The following is a 23,084-nucleotide window of genomic DNA, read 5'->3' as shown; positions in this document are numbered from 1 at the left end:
GGTTAAGGATGGGCCCTGTTAAAACGTTTAAACCTGTTGCATTTGTATGCACCTTTTCAGGAGCCTGTTGTTCAGTGGTTGTAGTTTTTTGGTGTGGTTCATAAGTGTTTCTCATGTCTCGTTTTTTTATAAAAATTAGACCGTTGGTTTTCCTATTTTAATTGTTTTACACTAGTCTCTTTTGGGCCCTTTATATCTTGCTGTTTATTATTATAGATAGAGATAAACTGTCAACAGCAAAATTGTTCAGCAAAGTAAGATCTATAAAATATTCAACATTACCAAAATGGTCAATTGACCCCCTAAGGAGTTATTGCCCTTTAAAGTCAATTTTTAACAATTTTTCGTAAATTTTAGTAATCTTTTAGAAAAAATCTTCTCCTCTGAAACTGCTTGGACAAATCAAACTAAACTTGGCCACAATCATCATTGGGGTATTGAGTTTAAAAATTGTGTCCGGTGACCCGGCATACCAACCAAGATGACCGCCACGGCTAAAAATAGAACATAGGGATAAAATGCAGTTTTTTGGCTAATAACTCAAAACCTAAAGCAAAAAGAGCAAATCTGACAGGTGTAAATTGTTTATCAGGTCAAGATCTATCTGTCCTGAAATTTTCAGATGAATCAGACAACCCGTTGTTAGGTTACTGAACCTGAATTGGTAATTTTAAGGAAACTTTGCTGTTTCTGGTTATTATCTCGAATATTACAGGAGTTATTGCCCTTTTTAGTCAATTTTTAACAATTTTCATAAAATTTGTAAATTTTCACTAACATTTTCCACTGAATCTATTGGGCCAAGTTCTTTAAAGATAGAGATAATTGTAAGCAGCTCTTTGTAGCCTCTAGTTATGTGATACAACTGTTCAGATTAGGGGAAAGGATGGGCCCTGTTAAAACGTTTAAACCTGTTGCATTTGTATGCACCTTTTCAGGAGCCTGTTGTTCAGTGGTTGTAGTCTTTTGGTGTGGTTCATAAGTGTTTCTCATGTCTCGTTTTTTTTTATATAAATTAGACCGTTGCTTTTCCTATTTGAATTGTTTTACACTAGTCTCTTTTGGGCCCTTTATAGCTTGCTGTTAGGTGTGAGCCAAAGCTCCGTGTTGAAGGCCGTTCTTTGATCTATAATTATTTACTTTTCAAACATTGTGTAAAAGAGGGACGAAAGATACCAAAGGGACAGTCAAACTCATAAATCTAAAACAAACTGACAACGCCATGGCTAAAAATGAAAAAGAAAAACAGAAAAACAATAGTACACATGACACAACATGGAAACTAAAGAATAAACGACACGAACCCCACCAAAAACTAGGGGTGATCTCAGGTGCTCTGGAAGGGTAAGCAGATCCTGCTCCACATGTAATCAGATCCTGTTCCACATGTAAACATGGATGGATAGTTATCTCATAGGCACTCATACCACATCTTCTTATTTATATTCCACATTAGCTGTTTGTTGACGTGAAGGTTGGTTGAAAGGAAACCGATTTATTAAAGGTCTTGCTCATAATACACGGAATAGAAGTTCCTTCATTATATAAGTTCCAAATGGAAACAATATTCTGGAATATTATTTCCACTGGAATAACTATTACTAACAGTAAATGTTCCTAACGGAATAAATGGTATAGACTATTTCTATAATGAATATAAAAAAGAAGATGTGGTATGATTGCCAATGAGACAACTATCCACTAAAGACCAAAATGACACATACATTAACAACTATAGGTCACCGTACGGCCTTCAACAATGAGCAAAATCCATACCGCATAGTCAGCTATAAAAGGCCCCGATAAGACAATTTGAAAGTAAAACAATTCAAACGAGAAAACTAACGACCTTATTTATGTATAAAAATGAACGAAAAACAAATATGTAACACATAAACAAACGACAACCACTGAATTTACAGGCTCCTGAATTGGGACAGGCACATACATAAATAATGTGACATTGTTTATAATAAAGTTTCCATTGGAACTTATGTTAGGTGGAACAAATATATGTTGACAGATCAACTCTTGCAAACTAATACGCATAACGGGACTCATTTGGCCTCGAAATGAAAATAAATGTAATTTTAAATTAAAAACCAATTGTTCAGAGAACAATTGAACTCTCAACAATTGAAGGTCTTTCCACCAAAAACCATGTATTTTGATATGAAAGTAGTAAAATTCGGTTTAAAATGTAATTTCCAACGTCAAATGATAGCTTATTGAACGCTGATTCCAAAAAAATATGGTTTCTATGAAATATTTTTGATAAATAAGGGAGATCATTCGTTACTTCCGGTTTGAAAAATGTTTCTTCTGGTATTATTTGAAAGTTTACTTGACACTGATTTCAAAATATCTCGTTTTATATACTTTTATATTAATAGCATACAAGAAATAGCTACTTCCGGTTTACACAAGGCCACTTCTGGTTGGCTTTTCTAAGTTACATTTAATGGCTTGAAACCTAATGCAAAAAGTCCCATGGCTTTATCATGTATACATATGAGGTAAAAGCAAAGGTCAAAATCTAGAACACCAATTTAAGCTATGACCTTGAGCTCAATTTCAAGGTCATAAACCAAGGACTTCAAATCAAAAGACCATAGGTCAATATCATATTTGGTTCATGAGTAATATCACCATATGTATATTTTTAAATAAAAGAGGGGCAAATTCGGAGTAAGAGTACACTTTAAACCAATATGTATGTGTTAAGACATGTCGCAACTAACAATTAAGTTAAAATATGTTGTCAATATCTTATATCGTGTTTGGAAAGAAGTGGAAATAAGCCAAAATTCAAATTAAGAAATGATCTTGACCTTTGACCTCGACCCTATTTTTTTTTATTTTAACCAAGGAACTCAAATCTAAAGAGCCTAGGATCTATCACTTATGGATTACCAATTACAATTACATTTGACTTATTTCGAATACAGAAGGGGAAATAACTCTCATATGGAGTTTCCGGACCGTTTCGGTCAACAATTAATTTTAAGATCCTGAGGATATAACAAGCATATTGGTGAAATAATTTTATCGTTATCTTTAACGGTTACCAATAGCAAGAAGATTTGTACACCAGAAAAACAGTGTTTGGGGAGATCACTCTTACAATAAAAAGTGTTCGGCTCAACAGGGTCAGTTTCAAAATCATAATAACTGTTCGATATCATACGCTAAAAATCTAAGCGACATCTTGTATAACAGAAAAGCACTGTCAGAAAAGGTGGCGGAAGAAGAAAATGATAATAATTAAAAACCAATTGTTCAGGGAACAATTGAAGGACTTTTCACCAAAAACTATGATTTAATATGAAAATTGTAAAATTAGGTTTAAAATGTCATTTCAATCGTTAAATGATAGCTTATTGTACGCTGATTATAAAAATATATGGTTGCTATAAAATATTTTTCAAATAAGGGAGATAATTTGTTACTTCCAGTTTGAAAAATGTTACTTCCGATATCATTTGAAGACCATGAGATCAATTTCAAGGTAATAAACCAAGGACCTCAAATCAAAAAAGCATAGGTCTAAACTGTTTTTGGTTAATGAGTTACATCACCATACGCATATTTTTAAATACAAGAGTGGAGAAAACTCCATTTTACGTTCAACATACCCTTCTAATCAAAATTTATGTGTTACGACATGGCGCAACTAACAATTTTAAAAGGGCAACTAATGAATTTCAAAAGCGCATTTACTGTTCGATATCATATACCAAATATCTAAGCGACATATTGTGAAACAAATATTTATTGCAAGAACAAAATTAGGTGGAAGAAAAAATAAATAATCAGAAGTAAAACAATAGGTCTTTCCACAGAAAAGTGGAAAGACCTTATTAAATACATGTATATATATATATATATATACAACTCGTCTAAACATCAACCCAACAATGTTAGATCAACATTGTTGGGTTGATGTTTAGACGAGTTGTATATACATTATGTACACAGCCATGTATCACCATCATTGATGGCGATCCGATGGATACATCTGTTGTAGGGTTGTCACTGACTCAGACGTACTTATGAATATATATATATATATATATATACTAGCAGTCCTTAAAATTCAATATCTTTTATTGATGTATGTATGGCGGATGAAAAAAAAATTAAAAACCAATGGTTCAGAGAACAATTGATGGTCTTCCCACCAAAAACAAATATGAAAGTTGTGAAATTAAGTTAAAAATGTCATTTCAATCGTAAAATGATAGCTTATAGTATGCTGATGCCAAAAATTTATGATTTCTATACTTTTTTTTCAATAAGGGAGATGATTTGTTACTTCCGGTTTGACAAATGTTACTTCCGATAATATTTAAATATTTACTTGACCCTGATTCCAAAAATATCTGGTTCTGTATACTTTTATATTAATTTAATTTAAAGTACCAAAAATAACTAATTCCGGTTAACACAAGGTCACTTCCGGATGTTTTTTTCAAGGTTAAATGGTTTGATACCTTTTGCCAAAAGTGTCATGGCTTTATCATGTATACATGTGAGGTAAAAGCAAAGGTCAAAATCTAGAACGTCAAATTAGGCAAATTTGAAAAAACAACCGGAAGTGACCTTGTGTAAGCGGGAAGTAGCTATTTTGATACTTTATTAATATAAAAGTATATAAAACCAGATATTTTTGTAATCAGTGTCAATTAAATATTTAAATATTATCGGAAGTAACATTTTTCAACCCGGAAGTAACAAATCATCTTCTTTATTTAAAACAAAAAGTAAAGAAACCATATATTTTTGGAATCAGCGTACAATAAGCTATCATTTAACGATTGAAATGACATTTTAAACTTAATTTTACAACTTTTACAACACATATGTTTTTGGTGGAAAGACCTTCAATTGTTCTCTGAACAATTGGTTTGTTATTATTATTAGCATGTGGAAATCTTTGTTTATTATAGCCTTCTCTTAAAGATATGTTTTGGTAATACATCTGTAAGATATATTACATGCTTGGTAGAATGAGAAGATTGTACGTAAATATCGATGGAATTATCGTTGAAATGCCTCTTATTGAAGACTATGGTGTAAGCTACAAAAGCTTCGTGAGGTTAACACACTGGAAATAAAAAAGACGCTCTCTTTATTTTATTAATACCAAAAAGGACGTATATAACAACCTTTAAAAAAAAATAAGCAGATATGGTATGATTGCCAATGTTACAACTATCCACGAACGTTCAAATGAAGTGGATGTAAGGAATTACAGGCAATTGTACGGCCTTCTTCAATGAGAAAACCCCATAATGATACCATATAATCGGCTATAAAAGGAACCGACATAAAAAAAAATTAATGTAAAATTCAATTGAGAAAACTAACGGCCTAATTTATATCAAAACAATTTACGAAAAACAAATATAACAGACATGAACGAACGACAACCACTTAACTACAGGCACCTGACTTTGGACAATCACTTAACAGTGGCGGGGTTACTTTAGTAAACATATATAGCGCTCAACCCTGCCACTAACATGAAACAAGGATGTTAAAGCAGTGTCTGTTTTGAAGAAAGCTGATAATTCTTAAAACCTATTTACTGAATTTTGGTAATGTCATTTCAGGTATTGATTTTTCTTTTGCATCATATTTCAATAATAAATTTTCTATATCAATATGACCATTCTCACGAGCTATATGGAGCGATGTGAAATTATTATTATCAGCCTGATTAACTAACGCATGGCTTAATAGTAAAAGTTCCACTATTTTAAGATGTCCCTCCTGACAAGCCAGTTTAAGTGGAGCAGATCCGTTAGCTGTTCTTCGATTTACGTCTACATCGTATTTAAGTAGTGATTTCACTATATGAGTGTGACCCTCATGACAAGCTATATGTAGAGGTGTCCACAGATTATCTCCAATCTGATTAATTGATGCATGGCATGCGAGAAGTTTTTCCACTATATCTTTGTGCCCTTTATTGCAGGATATATGAAGTGGTGCCCAATGTTCGTAATTAGCAGTATTCACGGAAGCATTATTTAATAGTAAAACTGATACTACGTCTTCATAACCACTCTGACAACTAATATACAGAGGGCTACACCCCCGTTTGTTAGTTTGATTAACTACTGCATCGTATTTTAGCAATAATACAACAACATCTGTATGGCCGTTTTCACAGGCAAGATATAAGGGCGTAATTCCATCAGTGTTAGGGTGATCAACTGAAACATGCTGTTTTAAGAGGAGTTCCGATATATCTTTGCTTCCTATATAGCTAGCTGTACTAAGACAATTCCACCCGTTTATGTCCTTTTTATCAACAAGCACAGCATCAATGTTTAGTAAATATTTTACTATACGAGTATAATCATTAGAGCATGCTATATGAAGTGGTGTTCTTAGTTTCTTATTGACTTGATTAACTGGTGATTTATGATGAAGTAAAAGTTTCACTATATCCTGGTGTCCATATTCACAAGCTAAATGCAAAGGAGTATCTCCATCTTTGTTGGCCTTATAAACTGACGCACAATGGTCGAGTAAAAGTGTAGCAATATTTTCATGACCATTTATACAGGCCATACCAAGAGGTGTCCATCCATCAATGTCAGCATCATTAACTGATGCAGAGTTTGCTAATAAAAGTTTAACAATGTTTTGATGGCCATTTGCGCATGCCATTTTTAGAGGAGCCATTTTACCTTTCTGTCGTTGATTAACAGGTGCCTTATGTGTCAATAAAAGTTTAGTAAGTTCTATATTGCCTATATGGCATGCTAGCGCCAGTGGAGTCCAACCATATTCGTCTATCTTCTTAACGGCAGATTTGTGCTCTAACAGTAGGTCCGCTATTTTCGTATGTCCTTCACGACAAGCCAAATGGAGTGCTGATACTTGTTTTTTGCATACTTGATTGATTTCGGCACCCTTTTCAAGCAATTTTTCAGCTACATTTCTATGTCCCTTATAGCAAGCCAAATGTAAGGCTGTTACTTTTTGATGGTCTGCTCGGTTTACTAAAGCTCGGTGATTCAATAACAGATTTGTAACACCGGAATGTCCTTTGTAACATGCATAATGCATTGGAGTCCTACCAATATTATCCAGTGCGTCTACAGGAATATGTCCACTTGTTAAAAGATAAAAACAGAAGTTTTCGTAACCTAATGACGAGCAGACATGTAGAGCTGTATGGCCGGAGTCGCAGCAACTTTTAAACGTGAGCCTTGTACTTTTACTTTCCATGAATTTGATGAAAGATTCACGATAAAAAATTGTTTGTGTTTGACAGTTCCCGAAAACTTCCCAGTTCTGTCCTTCTTCAATCAAACGTACAAGGCGTTGAAAATAAATGGCTTCATCTTCCTTATCTATTAGGATGTTATATTCGCTCAATTTAATGTTTAATGACGCAAATTGAATCCTATCTTTAATAAACTTGCTGCTACCATATAATAATATACATTTCGTAAAAAATGGCCCAACATTGAACGATACAATATCGTATAATTTGTCATGGATTAGTGAAAAATGAGTATCCATGTCTTTCACATATTTATAGGTTTCACTTAGTATTGTCATACCTAACAATAGTGCATGCTTTGAGAAGGGTACAGTGCTTTTCGATTCATCCCATAAGCATCTAATAATATGATCATTATGTGTGTTATCAAGTTTGAATATATTCTTATCAACATAGTTATCAAATATTACAAGTGAACCTAATGCTAAGAACGATACGTTTGGCTTTGCTTTCATTCGATTGATTTCTGTTTTAATAATAGAGTCGGGGGTTTGGAAATAAATATTCGGTTTATGTCTTTTACTATCAAATGTATAACAGAGTAGAGGGAAAAAAGGATACATATTGATTATGTCGTCACTTAATTCATCTAACAAGTCATCTGAAATATAGCTCTGTGCAATGAGTTTTAAATCTTTCAAAGAATATTTCAATTCTTTCGACATCAAATTACATTGAACTAATGAGATTCCCAATTTGCAGTTTTGGTTTGCTTCAAAGATATTACTCCTGCAAGTCATCAAAATCTTAACATCGGGCCTCTTAATAAGATATTGAATCAAGTCATTTTCAAATCTTTCCCACTGATTTACCCCATTCTCATCTAGCGAGTACTTCCCTACAACATCGTCAAATAAAAAGATCTGTTTTGAACTACCCCTTCTGTAATCAATGATACTTGTTGGGTATGAAACTGGTAAAACATCAAACCCTTGTGTTGTTTCTAGATGAAAAGCTACATAATATGCTATTATTGACTTTCCAATGCCAGGGAGACCTGTAATAATAACACATTGTTCTTGTTGAACTGTTTCCAAAACTGTTTTAACACAATCAGTTACTTTGAAAGTTTTCATTCTATTCTTCCATGTTTCTTTAATTGAAGAAAAAAAATCTGAAAAATTAAAAAAAAATAAATATGACGGTAAGAAATAAGATATCAATCTGAATTGTTTTCAAAATGTTAAATCATCTACTTATATGACAGTATCTACAATATTCAATGCTAGTTGTGTTTAAACCGCTTTAACAGTGTCTATTTTATTTCTCAGCAAAGCAGCTTTAAGAGAAAATAGAGAATATCAGTTTTATCAATATTTAAAGGTTCTAAAAATTCAATGATTTAAGTCTTTAATATCCAAGAAACCTTCGAAATATATTAAACGGTAATTTGTTTGAACAATTTCGAAAAAATTTGTTTGAACAATTTCGAAAATAAAATATAAGTCTCCATTCAAGTAAAACAAATCCTGCCTGCAATGGAGATTATATTTCATTTTTACTGTATCTTAACGATTCATTTGATATGTTTTAAAACTTTGTGTAACCAGCGAAAGGGTGCTGTCAATCAAAAGACAAATTCGTTGATGGAATCGAAGTATCTTTGAATTCCAAATCGTCACTACTGCAGGATGAAAAGATGACTTGTAACATTGGTCTTTTTTCGTCTCGCATATTTCTGAAATTCTATGAAATGTGGTATTTTCTTGTTTTTTGACAAGGGAACTTATAATACGATGAGACCATTCTTTCCATATTTCATATTTCATGTTTTAGTATATGTAAGATTTTTAAAAACTGATTGTCAAATAATTTAATGTCAAAATATAATCTAAAATTTAAAAGACAAAAATAAAGCAGAGACTTATCATTGTTCCTGCCTTTTTGAAAAAAAAACTGAGGTTGGCCACCACTTTAATTCAACTGTATATTTGAAGTTGTTCCAAAACCTTTTAAAAACTATCTACGACTGTTTTATCATTTTATTGACTGGCCGTAAGCTACAATAATATTTCACAAAACCTTCAAAAGAATTAATTTGAATGAGGTGAACAAACACTTTCTATGCTGTACATTACACAATTGTTCATTAACCTTACCGTATTGGTCTTTAGATATTACATCAAGTTTCTTTTTTTCAATTTCACTTATGTCCATTGCATGTTGCTTGTCCATTTGCTCCAGCCTACGTGCGTAAAACTGTTCTAAATGTTCTATTTTTTTAGCTTGCTCTTCCGTCGTTCTGGTTATATCCTCAATTTGTGAGAAAGACCTCTTTAGCTCTACCATTATATGTTTGTTGGATTGGTCGAGCTTTGCTACTCTGAGATTTTGACATTCTTGAACTAGAACTGAACCTCCCAATCTTCCAATGGCCTGGAGTATATAACAATGCATAACAGTATTATCTGATGAACCGCTTACAGTATCAGTTTTCAATAGAAATTTAGAAGTTGTACAGAAAAAACTGTGCTTTGCTTCGTACGTAAAAAAATGTTTCGATGAAATGTTATAGATTGTTAGAGCAATTAAAAAATCAGAACATATTCATGGATTATCGTGTGTTTTATCTAAATGAGGGTGTAGATGGGGGTTTACGGAATAGTGAATAATGGGCAAAAAGTGTAAGGAATAAAGAAACCTGGACAAAAAGATAAAGAATAGAGAATAATGAGCAAACAGTATAACGAATAGAGAAAAAAAGGGAATAAAAAATAACAGAAATGACTGACCCTCATCTAGACCCTCCTTTTTAGTCCCGACTCACATCTTTAATCCCGCCACGGTATGTGCCTGTCCAAAGCCTGTAGCCTGTAATTCTGTTGTTGTCATTGCTTGACATCTTTCATATTAATTTTTCGTACTCTCTTATTAGCTTAGACCAGACTATTAGTTTTCTTCTAACTTTTTCGCATTCAGCTCATATCCCGGGGTCTTTTTTTACTTTAAAATAAATAGTGGTTTTGCTCATTTTGTAGGTGACCTGGTGTTGTTTACATCCTTGACATTTGACCTTTAGAGGATCATTGTCTCATTGAAATATAGTATATATACCAATACACATAATTAACAGCGCCTGGTGATGTTTGATAGCCTGACCGGTTTCGGTCCTAAAAGGACCTTCATCAGAGGCAGAATGATGGATTAATGTTTGCACCCTATTTATATAGATATGGTAACCGGCGGTTGAGTTCACCGGCAGTTCAGATTTAACTGGCAGTTCAGAGTTGACCGGCGGTTCAGATTAAACCGGCGGTTGGTTTAACCGGCGGTTGAGTTAACCAGCGGTTGAGATTTAACCGGCGGTTCAGAGCTTTTTATGCTTTTACATTTTTCTCACTGATACACATAGTTAATATGGCTTCTCCTAACGAAAGCTCCATTTGGAGCTAATGTGTTTAGAGTCTACTTATGTCAGTACACCTTTCCTATTTTGCCTGATAATTGTCTCACTGCTTAATTCAAATAGCCTTGTAGTCAGCACTTCTGTGTCGAAATGAATTATCATTGATTTGGTAATTAAAGATTAACTATTTAGAAAATTTTGAATTTTTCGAAAAAGTAAGGATTTTCTACACCAGGAATATGTTACCGTAGCTATTTTCTGCAAAACCTTTCGAAGTTTTGTGTCCTCAATGCCTTTTGATTTCTTGCTTTATTTGGCTTTTTCCCTTTTTTATTCGAGCATCACTGATGAGTCTTTTGTAGACGAAACACGCGTCTGGCGTACATTTTTTTAATCGTGGTATCTATGATGATGATAAAATTGAGAATGGAAACGGGAAAGTGTTAAAGATACAACAACCCGACCAAAGAGCAAATAACAGCCTAAGGCCACCAATGTGTTTTCAGCAGAGCGAATAAATCCAGAACCCGGAGGCGGACATCAGCTTGCTCCTATAAAAAAAATTGTAAGTTTGTTTAGGAGGACATTGAGACTGCAACATGCCTTTTTTGCGGACGGAAGATGGGTGTCTAAAATGATATATTTACCTCTGATATTTCTGACCACTGGTTCACAAAATCTGCATTTGATATTCTATTCTGGTCAATATGTGCCATTATGTTTCGGTAATGTTTGATCCTGGCCAAATCAGCTCCTTCGCTTTTATCTGCAGGTGCTGGTAACTTGTCATACCCTGTGCCAGGTTGTTTAACTTTGGAAAAGTTACGGAGAAGGCACACCATTAATGTCAAGTCTAGATCTTCAGAAACTGGGTTGTTTCCTTGAAGAGTATGTTAGAAAACATTTGTGGTCAATAACGTGTTCTTAAAACATAACATTAAAATACAACTTGTTCTTTAAATAAACGTATGTGTTACGTATGTGAGTTTTAAATATTAGGAAGGTCGATATTATTTGATGAACTATTACAATCTGCATTAATGTTGGAAAATATTGTCCTTGCAATGGATCGTATTATTGAAGCATGTAACATTTGTATTTAAGTCTATATAGATAAAACTACGAGCTATTGTATACATCCTTCAAAATGTTTCTGCATAAATAATATTCCATGATGATTTTCAATCATGCTCGTACACACTTTATTATTAAAACTGCTGAGTTTAATAGCCAACAAATTCTATGTTGATGTCTGTAAAATTGCAATTATATCGTTTATCTTTATTTTGGGACATCTTTACACAAATTTTCTCACTATACCATTAATAATACCTAATACATTACAATAATTAAAGTATTTAGTTTCAAAACATATAGAAACATAACATATTGATATATACTTGTTTTAGTTTAAAACATGTTTATTTATCATAAATGACTAAAAAAAACTGTGTTGGACGAACAAACAGACAAGGTCAATGCAATACAGCCAACCCCTACATCGCCTCTACTATTTGGAATATAAAATTTGACTTACCATTCAATATTGTCCATTGCGATTTGTTAATTATTCTGTTGTACTTCAATGAATCGAATTCAGCTGAATGATTATTAACGAATCTGCTAAGAGGAGGCGGCAATTCTCTGTCAAATAGCACACGTATGGCTCTTGGTGCAACCCCTGTAAGCAGCATGGAATAACGCACAAAATTCTCTTCCTCTGGAGATACGGTAGTCATGATCTATAACAATTTATAAATTTAATTGTAATAATCATAGACTACTCTTTTTGGCTGTACTATTTGGGTTTTAGTTTAGATGTTCACAAATCATTAATGCATTTCGCTTCAAATAATAACTAGTTCTAACGTGATAATTCATCTTTCTAATTGCCAATTTCCCATTTCTCGTCAGTAAGTTACTTTTGGTCATATTAGATGGCGTTCATATATTTTAATTGAACTGTTACGAGCTTTCAAATAACAGTTAAAGGATTTAATTTGCGGAGGAAATGATATACTAGTATTTATTTTTGTTTAATAAATGTTGATTTTTTCGAAACACTTAAGTTTTTTTCCCCCGAGACATAGATTGCCTTCGTCGTATATGACACAATCTTTCGGTAATTCTGATTTTAAAGCTCTCTAACCTCGTATTTGATATGGCCTTCTAAATGTTCTGATTTCAGTGCCCCTGACTAATCCTAAATAGAAACAATAATGTGTCGCCAGTACACTGATGTCCCGTCCGCACTATCATTTTCTTTGTTCAGTGGACCATGAAAATGGGAAGAAATCTCTCATTTAGCATTTAAATAAGAAATGTAATATCATAGGGAACATGTTTCCAAAGTTTGAAGTTGATTGGACTTCGATTTCATCATGAACTACCTCGACCAAAAACTTTAACCTGAAGCGGGACAGACGGGAGGACGGACGAACAGTCGAACGAGCAGACCGCAGGAGGCACAGACTAGAAAACATAATGCCCATAAATGGGACATAAAGAAGACACGTGTGTACAATAACATATTGTATCTTTGATGATATTTTCATAGGCATGAACAATAATAACATTTCGTTAAAAACATGAAATTCACTTATTCATTGAAAAACTATTTATTATAATATGAGTACTTGCTCTTTAGACTTATACTTGTATTATACGAACACACGTGCAAGAATGTACATATTACAGACTTAATATATAATGCGTGTTTTTTACCTTGTCAAACAGTTTTAAGTCGAATTCAATCCCTCAGTGCTTGGCTTAAAACCCCTAGCAGATACCAAATCGTACCATCAACCCCGTTGTTTTACATGTTTAGACAAGAAAAGATCCCTTAAACCCAAGAATGGATACCTCTCAGATTTAATATAAGCCAATCGGTACCCAAAAGAAATGGCTTTTGATACCCTTAAAAAGAACACAATCCAGCACCTACTTTTTAGGTAATAAATGGAATGTTCAATTATACTAACGGGAGTTGTTGCATCATAGTTCCGTGTTCTTTGGTTAACAATTGTTTCATTTGCATTCATTTCTAATCATCTTATTTCTATATATTTTTTTTATCTTATTCAATTGTTGCGCTATACATCACAAGAGTATAAAAGGAAACTTCAGACTAGAAGAATTTGGAATGCAAATCATGCAGTTGAGAAGTGAAATGGCAACGAAAAGCAGCAAGGCATGCCCTGAAAGAGCTAAAATACCAGTACAACCAGTTTTCGGACAGTAGCAAATGGCAACACCCGTAGGACAACTAAGACAGTTTCAACAAGGTGATTCAAGTGTTATAGATGTTGTGATTTTTTTTAATTTTTCTTATAAAAGCAGCTTATCTACATCATTGATTATGGTTTTTTTCAAATCAAATTAAAGAAATATTTCGGCTGTTCTTCGTCGTGCAATGCAAGCCCATTCAGCTATTTTCGTTGAGCAATCAAGTGTCATTAATGAACTAAAACTAGGGCTATCTATTTGACTAACTCAAGATTACATATGTTTTGCAGACAATTCAGAATTCGAACAAATTACGATGATAAGTTATGAATCTCTTTTGTGCATTGTGTAAACGACTGAATTGGAACACAATTAATAGGAACAGCATTTATGTTGTGTCTAGACTTAACAATCAATAAATAATATATATAGGTTAAAATTCTAGGAGACAGACTGAATGAATAATTAAGCAAATATATGTAGTAACGCCTTCAAGAATGAGACGTTAAAATAATTGCAGTCTTTGTGTAGTCTACATAAAATTGAGAATGGAAATGGGGAATGTGTCAAAGAGACAACAACTCGACCAAATAAAAAACAACAGCAGAAGGTAGTAGTGGGGGAAGTGGGCATTCTGGCGACCTTTTACTAATGTTAACCCTATGGGGAAAAGGTAGCCTCCTAAGAGGTAGCCTCCCGATGTGAGGCTAATTTTTATGACGTCAATTTAAGTTTTATGACACTAATTAATTAAATTAATGACTTTGGAAGATAAGGTCATTATTAAGTGTTACTAATTACGGCTAATTAATTGGCGTCATTGAATAAGTATAAATATATATTTTCTTTTTATTTGATGAAAATTCCCAGTCTATAAATAAATACACAGGAAAACCCCACCTTAGTATTAACAGATCATTATTGTATTATATGGCTCTAGCTGGTATTACATACTATTTAATCACCTACGGCTATTTATCTCTGATAACATGATTATTAAATCAATATTGAATGCGTGTTTAAACTTGTCTATTATTGTACGTAGTGACCTTTAACATGTTGATACTTGTCAATAAATCCGCCATTTTGAAAAATCGCGTCTGTCTTTTTAAATCATTAAATCGTTATATTATTGACACTTATTAGAATAATATATCTTAATATTAATGGTGTGATTTTATTTTTTTTTTAAGTATTAAAATTTATAATATACTTGCTAAATCACTGAAAGCGTTCGTTAACTTGTCTGTGTCATAATCAAGTTAAGACTTGTCAATAATCCGATTTAAATGTAGTTGCCATGTTGAAAATATTATAAACATTGTCGCGTTATGCAGTCTTTTGAAATAAGTAAATCAAAATATTAATTGAATTGAATAGTATAATTCGTACAAAGATGACATTTATCCAGTAGTTAATTTTAATGAGTTTGATGATACATACTGTTACATAAATACGTCTTTTGTTTAATATCCAACTACCATCCCTCCGTTATAATCATATATTTTAATATATAGTATAAATTGAAAACTAATTTTATTATTTCCTCGATCATATTCACTTTTCAACTGAAATCCTTTTACTATAAAATGCCAGACTGATAAACAAGACACTTCAACAGTTTCTGTTGACCCCAATAACCTGGTGTGATTAAGTACATGGGTGAATGACCATTAACGTAAACATGTCAAGTAAATCTTATCAGATAATGATTATTTCAACCTTCTTTTTTTTTTTTTTTTTTTTTAGGCTGTACTAAAGCAATATTCATTTTTGATAAACTTATTCATTAATAAATACTTTTATTTTAAATTATTATTTATTACACATGTTACATCAGGACCAGACTTCAGAAAATATAAATTTGCCTTGATAGCAAAGAAAAATACGTCTGATCGCTCTAACAGGTAAATTAGACTGAACTGATTATCGATCGAAAAAATTTGCCGGATTTGAAATTAACCAATCAGATTACGTAAATTACGGAATTTCCACAATTTATGAAATTTCTGCTATATAAACGCTGTGAATTGCGGGGATAGCACATTCTTATCGACGACACTCTAAAGGTGAAATCAACTTAACATTAGCAGTATCTTAAGAATTTAAAGGTTTGGTATGGCTAATAATTTGTTTATTTTAAACAATTTCTAATGTTTGATAGTAAAGGATTATATGATATAAATTTAAGTTTTCTTTATTATTTTGTTTTTTAAATTTCAAACTTATTTTACGAATAACAAATTAATGGACTAGACATATGCTACTATCAAAATAATGGGGGGGGGGGAAGTGGGGGGTTGTATTTTAAATTTTAGTTCTCGAAAGTTTGAAGTAGTCTCCTGCACTGGTAAGGTGTACTGACTTAGGGCAGTGTCATTTAGCTAACAATGGAGAGGAAGTGTCATGTGGCATGCCCCGCTATAGTCAGGAAGACCTCTCCGACCAAAACCTTTGCAGTCTTGCTTAACTGCGAGAGCAGCTCTGTTTCCAGTGATTGAAATGTTGACGGGCGGTGACTACTTTGGCGAGAGCCTTAATCAAACATTCTTGAATATCAATCAGATCGTTATTCATATCAGTATCAAGACTGGGAACCCATACGGTCGGTAGACTGAGGAGTCGTTTTTCCGACCCGTGGGCGAGTACCAGTGGCGATAGGCTCCTTTGATGTGAATAATAACTGGTTGTCCGTATCATATTATAAGGAATAATAAAAATAAAATGAAAATGTCTATATTGAATACACTTTCACTTTTCAGGTTAAAAAGATGGAACCAGCATCGAAAAGAAAAAAGATTGCAAAATCTCCAATAAAATGTGGTGTATGCGGAAAATCGTTTTCCCATAAAGAGAGTTTGATGCGCCATAAGAGATCGGTTTATACTGGAATGAAATGGCATTGCGCCACCTGCAATATGGTATTTTCAAGAAAAGACAACTTCCAACGTCATAAGCGAAACCATGATAAACAAACAGTCCAAAAGGGTGGTGGTGTTACTACGACTAGTACAGAAACAAATGAAAAGACGGATCCATGCAACTTCAAAGCGCTCAATGGAACGGTTGAAACACATTCGATTGAAGCGAAAGGATTGAATAAATTTGATCCAATGTCATTCCTGAAAAGTCAGTACGATGATGTTAAAGATATCATTAAGAGTAAAATTAAAGAAAGAGGTGGATTGAAGTGGTATTTATCCATGAAGGTTAAAATGAGCAGGCGAAAGGTAGATAATATAGAAACAGCAGAGCCACATTTCCGTGGAAAATGCCAGACCAGTTTAAAATTGGAGGATATAGATGAAGGATTGAAGGAGTCTATAAAAAAGATGTATACGTCATTCATTGAATACCAGAGACAAGGGAGTAATTGGACGTTGGACAAAGTAGTAGATCTTACCATACACATGGCACGTTACAGACCCTTAAAAGGCTCAAGTTATATTCCCCTTCCAATCAAACTTAGATCTAAACATGCAATAGTCAATGTGAAAAACAAAGATAGCAAATGTTTCATGTGGTCGATTTTGGCAGCAATGTACCCAGCGAAACGTGACGGAGAGCGAGTTTGGAAGTACAAGGAACACACTTTAGGCTTAAACTTTGAAAACATCTTGTTTCCTGTGAAATTAACAGACATACCAAAGTTCGAAATGCAGAATGAAATATCTATCAATGTGTTTGGGTTTAACAAAGGCGAGATATTCCCGATACACATTTCAAAACATCAGTATGCACAACATGTTAATCTACTCATGATTTCGGACAACAAAAAATCACATTATTGCTGGATAAAAGATCTTAATCGGTTATTAGGTGACCAGCACACACATCACGGACGACATTTTTACTGTCCATACTGCTTGCATGGATTTACCAAAAAAAGAATATTAAACAACCACCTACCATACTGTCAAACCCACAGACCACAGAAAATTGAACTCCCAACTGAGGACAATAAGTGGTTACATTACAAAGATATTCGGAAACAGCTCAAGGTACCATATATCATATATGCAGATTTTGAGTGTCTTCAAGAACCAATTTTGGATAGCAACAAATGTGATCAGAAGACGAAAAAGACAACAAAACATGTACCGTGTGGCTTTGCTTACAAAGTGGTGGGTCTGACACCTGAAATGTCAAATGAACCAGTAGTATATCGGGGTGCAGATGCTGCCTATAAATTTGTGGAGTGTATGGTACAAGAACAAGAAGAAATAGAACAGAAATTTAAGCATTGCGAACCCATGATCATGACTGGGAGTGATTGGCAGTCATTTAAGAAGGCAACTCATTGCCACATATGTAAAAAGGAACTGACAGAGAAAAGAGTTAGAGATCATTGTCATGTGACCGGAAAATTTAGAGGGGCGGCTCATAACGACTGTAACATCAATTATAAGTTTACGGGTCGAATTCCAGTTGTGTTTCATAACCTTAGAGGATACGATAGCCATTTGATAATGCAAGCTATTGGAAAAGTTGAAGGGAAAAAGCTGAATTGCATTGCTAATAATATGGAAAAGTATATATCTTTTTCATTGGGATGTATGGATTTTATAGACTCGCTCCAGTTCATGTCTTCATCTTTACAAAAACTTGTAGAAAACCTTGCCAAGGAAGGTTCTAGTAAATATAGGCACATGACAAGCCACTTTGGAGAAGAAAAAATACACCTACTTCTGCGTAAACAAGTATACCCATACGAGTACTTTGATTCCGAGGCAAAGTTTGTGGAAACTCAACTACCACCGATTGAATCTTTTTACAGTACATTATCGGGAGAAGGTATAACCACGCTGGACTATGCACATGCACAACACGTATGGCAATTGTTTAACATACAGAATCTCGGACAATACCACGATCTATACGTACTATCAGATGTTCTTGCATTAGCCGACGTCTTTGAAAATTTCAGGGAGATCTGTCTCAACTACTATGGACTGGATGCAGCACATTTTTATACATCACCCGGTTTAGCCTGGCAAGCTGCCTTGAAAATGACAGGAGTCAAGTTGGAATTACTCACTGACATAGACATGCATTTGTTTATAGAAAAGGGATTAAGAGGTGGAATATCAATGATATCCCATCGCCATGCCAAAGCTAACAATAGACATGTACCAAGCTACGATCCAAATCAATCCATTAATCACGTGATGTACCTAGATGCCAACAACTTATACGGATGGGCCATGTCACAAGCACTTCCAGTTGAAGGTTTCAGATGGATCAACGATTCTGAAATTGAGAACCTAAACATATGTGACATTGCAGACGACAGTGAAAATGGTTATATATTAGAAGTTGACTTGGAATATCCAAGAGAGCTACACGACGACCACAACGAATATCCACTTGCTCCAGAAAAATTGAAGGTCACAAATGATATGTTATCACCCTATGCGAAAAATCTATTGGACGATTTGAGCTTAAAAGGTACCTCAACAGAAAAATTGATACCAAATTTACATCCAAAGCAAAAATACGTGGTACATTACAGAAATCTAAAACTCTACTTATCACTTGGAATGAAACTAACAAAGATCCATAAAGTCATGACATTTGAACAACGACCCTGGCTAAAGACGTATATTGATTTCAACACAGAGAAGAGAAAGCTTGCAACAAATGAGTTCGAAAGGGATTTTTTCAAACTCATGAATAATGCAGTTTTTGGAAAGACGATGGAAAATTTAAGGAAGAGAACAGATATAAAACTTTTGAATGACCAATCAAAGGCCAGAAAATTAATCAGCAAACCAACATTTCATGCCTTCAAAATATTCAACGACAACTTGGTGGCTGTTCACATGCTGAAACAACGATTATACTTAAACAGACCTATCTACGTGGGATTCACTATACTCGATTTGTCAAAGACACTAATGTACGATTTTCATTATAATTACATAAAGGATAAATACGGATCTAGAGCAACACTCTTGTTTACGGACACTGACTCGCTATGCTACAACATCAACACTGATGATATATATCAAGATATGATGGAGGACAAACACTTATTTGATACGTCAGAGTATAACCCTGAACATCGTCTTTATAACACTTTGAATAAAAAGGTATTAGGAAAGATGAAAGACGAAACACATGGTATTCCCATACAGGAATTTGTTGGTCTCAAGTCAAAGATGTACTCATTGATATATGAAGAGAATAAAAAACTATGCGAGAAGAAGACAGCGAAGGGTATAAAGAAGAGTGTAATCAAACATGACACAAGACACGAACATTATAAACAAAGTTTATTCAACAAAGAAATCCACATGTCTACCATGACACAGATCCGTTCATACGACCATACGTTATATAATATATCAATCAACAAACTGGGCTTATCCCCTTATGATGATAAAAGATACTTACTAGATGATGGGATACAGAGTCTGGCCTATGGACATTGGAGAATATAATAAGGATGACAATCGATATGTTAATTACTCTACGTCTATCATTCGAAGGAAGTGGACGTGTTTTAAGAACTCTCAAAGATGTCGAATACTTGTCCAGATTGTGGTTCAGAATTTTCGAGAAAAGATGTCATGTTGAGACATCAAAGAAACAAACACAGAATCAGTCAACCATATCCGCAAATCAATGATGCATATCCGCCGCCGCCGCCGCCGCCACCACCACCACCACCACCACAACCACCGCCGCCGCCGCCAAAGAATGTGATACTACATCATCCGTTCACTATGATGCTGGCTGGACCTACTGGTTCAGGTAAGACGTTTTGGATGAAAACATTATTGGAGAGAGCACGGACTATGATTAAACCATCACCAGAGAGAATAATATGGTGTTATAAAAGATGGCAGCCATTATTTAGTGAAATGCAACAGACTATCAAAAATATTTTGTTCGTTCAAGGTTTACCTGAAAATTTGAATGATGACTCATTCATAGACTCTAGATTTCCAAGTTTAATCATCCTAGACGATTTAATGAGAGACGTCACTAACAGTAAGGATGTGTGTGAACTTTTTGTGGAGGGTAGCCATCACAGGAACCTTAGCGTAGCTTGTATAATGCAAAATGCATTCTCGAAAGGAAAGGAGAGTCGAACCATGAGCATCAATAGTCAGTATATAGTATTATTCAAAAACCCACGTGATCAAGTTGGGCCAGCCATATTTGCGAGACAGATGTATCCTAATAACCCGAAGAAATTCATGAATAAATACAAAGAGGGGACACAACAACCATATGGGAGTCTTTTCATTGATCTGAAACAGAATACGCCGGAAGACGACAGACTAAAACTTAATATATTTGAAAGCAAGAACATGGTTGGTGAGGGTGATTCTAAAGAGTACATTAGCAGAAAGGAACTAGAACCACATCAGTTTGAAGAATCATTTCAAAGTGAGCAGACGTATTTACCAGACGATAAAGAAATCATGCCGTCATGTGATGATTGCGGTGTAGTCTTTGTAAGCGTTCCTGATTTAGCTAGACATATGAATAAGTGGTGCCCGGAAAATAATGATTTAAAAAGAAAAAGGGAAATTGAGGATGAAGACATACCTTCAAAGAAGTCTCGTGTAAACGAAATTGATATAGAAGGTGGAGAAAATATGGCTTTTATAAAATTAGCTGAACTTGCCAGAGAGGCAAATACAGATATATGGGAAGAAAAAGTTGATAAATACATGGATGGTGACATGAATGAAGACCACGCCATAAGTAAGGCCAATCGCAAATTAAAAGACGATGATATGGGCCAATTTTTGTCCAGATATAGCAGTTTAGTTGAGTATTTACTACAGTTACAAAATGGTAAACTGCATGGCAAAGTCATGCAAATGATAACAGAATTAGTTAACGATGGTATGGACACCGTAAAAGCCATTAAAGTAGCTATCAGGAAATATAAACCTATGTTGGAAAGCTATCTAGATGAAGCTATTGAAAACGAAACAAATTATAATGGTTCTGAAAGTGAAAATAGCACTGATGGCGATGAAGAGGAAGAGGAGTATGAGGAGGATGAAGACGAAGAAAGTTCAACTATATAAATACGGCAACGTTGTACTCTGTATATCATTCTATATTCGTCATTCCATGTGAAAAGATGGCCTCTTGGGAAAAGTACTTGAGAAATATTTATTACAATCCAGCTAACCCAGCGAGTTTTGCAGGGCCTGATAAACTTTACAGATTTGTTCGAACAGATGGGAAATTCGTTCTCAGTAAATATAAAATTCGAAAATGGTTACAACGACAGGAACCATACAGTTTACAAAGACCATTAAAAAGGTCGTTTAAGCGGAATAGAGTTATCGTTATTGGAATAGACGACCAATTGGGATATCGATTTGATGGACATGTCTAAATTTTCGAAATTTAATAGTGGATTCAATTTCATATTGGTGGTTATTGACATATTCTCCAAATATGTATGGCTAAGACCTCTAAAGAATAAGAAAGGCGAATCCGTGGCGACTGCTTTGAAAAACGTTTTATCAGAAGGAAGATCACCAAACAGAAACAGATAAAGGACAAGAATTCAGATCAAGATTAGTAGAATCTCTCCTAAAACAGAAAAATGTTCAACATTTATTTGCACAAAATACAGAAATCAAAGCTAATTACGTTGAAAGGGTTATCAAGACTATTAAATCAAAAATCATGAGATTTATCACCAGTAAGCAGTCATATGATTATGTGGATTACTTACAGAATTTTGCTAACAGCTACAATAAGACCTTCCATAGAACGATTGGCATGGCACCAGATAAAGTCACCACATCTAAAGAGACCAACCTTTGGTGGAAAATGTATTGGCCGAAAAGATTACAACCTAAGAGAGAGAAAGTACGAAAACCTTTCCGTTTCAAAATCGGTGATAAAGTTCGGATTACATACATGAGAAATCCTTTTACCCGGGAATACGATGAGAAATGGAGCGGAGAGATATTTAAAATATCTCAAAGAATATTACGTGGTGGACTCCCAGTTTATCGACTTATTGATTTTCAAGACGACGAAATTTCAGGAACCTTCTACCAGTCAGAGGTGCAAAAAGTGGATGTTCGGGAAGACGATATGTGGAAAGTTGAAAAAATCCTCAAAACGAAAGGCAAAGGACCCAACAAGCAACATTATGTGAAATGGTTACACTGGCCAAAGAAATTCAATTCTTGGATTAAAGCTCGCGATTTATCTGATATTTGA

The 23,084-nt window shown here is 34.2% G+C and overlaps 3 protein-coding genes across 4 annotated transcripts; 2 read left to right on the top strand and 1 right to left on the bottom strand.

Moving 5' to 3' along the window:
- Nucleotides 1-5,583: 5,583 nt before the first annotated feature.
- Nucleotides 5,584-12,388, bottom strand: LOC134689993 (uncharacterized). Its single transcript, XM_063549963.1, has 4 exons — nt 12,187-12,388; nt 11,297-11,529; nt 9,403-9,679; nt 5,584-8,417 (listed from the first exon to the last, which is right to left on the bottom strand). Exons 1-4 carry the CDS (start codon nt 12,386-12,388, stop codon nt 5,584-5,586), a joined length of 3,546 nt encoding a protein of 1,181 aa, XP_063406033.1.
- Nucleotides 12,389-15,927: 3,539 nt separating this feature from the next.
- Nucleotides 15,928-20,317, top strand: LOC134691018 (uncharacterized). Of its 2 annotated transcripts, none has more exons than XM_063551205.1 (2): nt 15,928-15,985; nt 16,637-20,317. In XM_063551205.1, exon 2 carries the CDS (start codon nt 16,646-16,648, stop codon nt 20,315-20,317), a length of 3,672 nt encoding a protein of 1,223 aa, XP_063407275.1. In that variant the 5' UTR covers nt 15,928-15,985; nt 16,637-16,645. The 2 variants fall into 2 exon arrangements, with proteins under 2 accessions (XP_063407275.1, XP_063407276.1); XM_063551206.1 differs by having other exon boundaries at nt 15,936-15,990.
- A 2,221-nt stretch (nt 20,318-22,538) lies between these two features.
- LOC134689991 (uncharacterized) lies at nt 22,539-23,084 on the top strand. Its single transcript, XM_063549962.1, has one exon. It carries the CDS (start codon nt 22,539-22,541, stop codon nt 23,082-23,084), a length of 546 nt encoding a protein of 181 aa, XP_063406032.1.

Source organism: Mytilus trossulus, chromosome 11 (genome assembly GCF_036588685.1).
Source record: "Mytilus trossulus isolate FHL-02 chromosome 11, PNRI_Mtr1.1.1.hap1, whole genome shotgun sequence".
Taxonomy (NCBI): Eukaryota; Metazoa; Mollusca; class Bivalvia; order Mytilida; family Mytilidae; genus Mytilus; species Mytilus trossulus.
The sequence above is the reverse complement of the archived record's forward strand: the minus strand, read 5'-3'. Positions and strand labels throughout refer to the sequence as shown.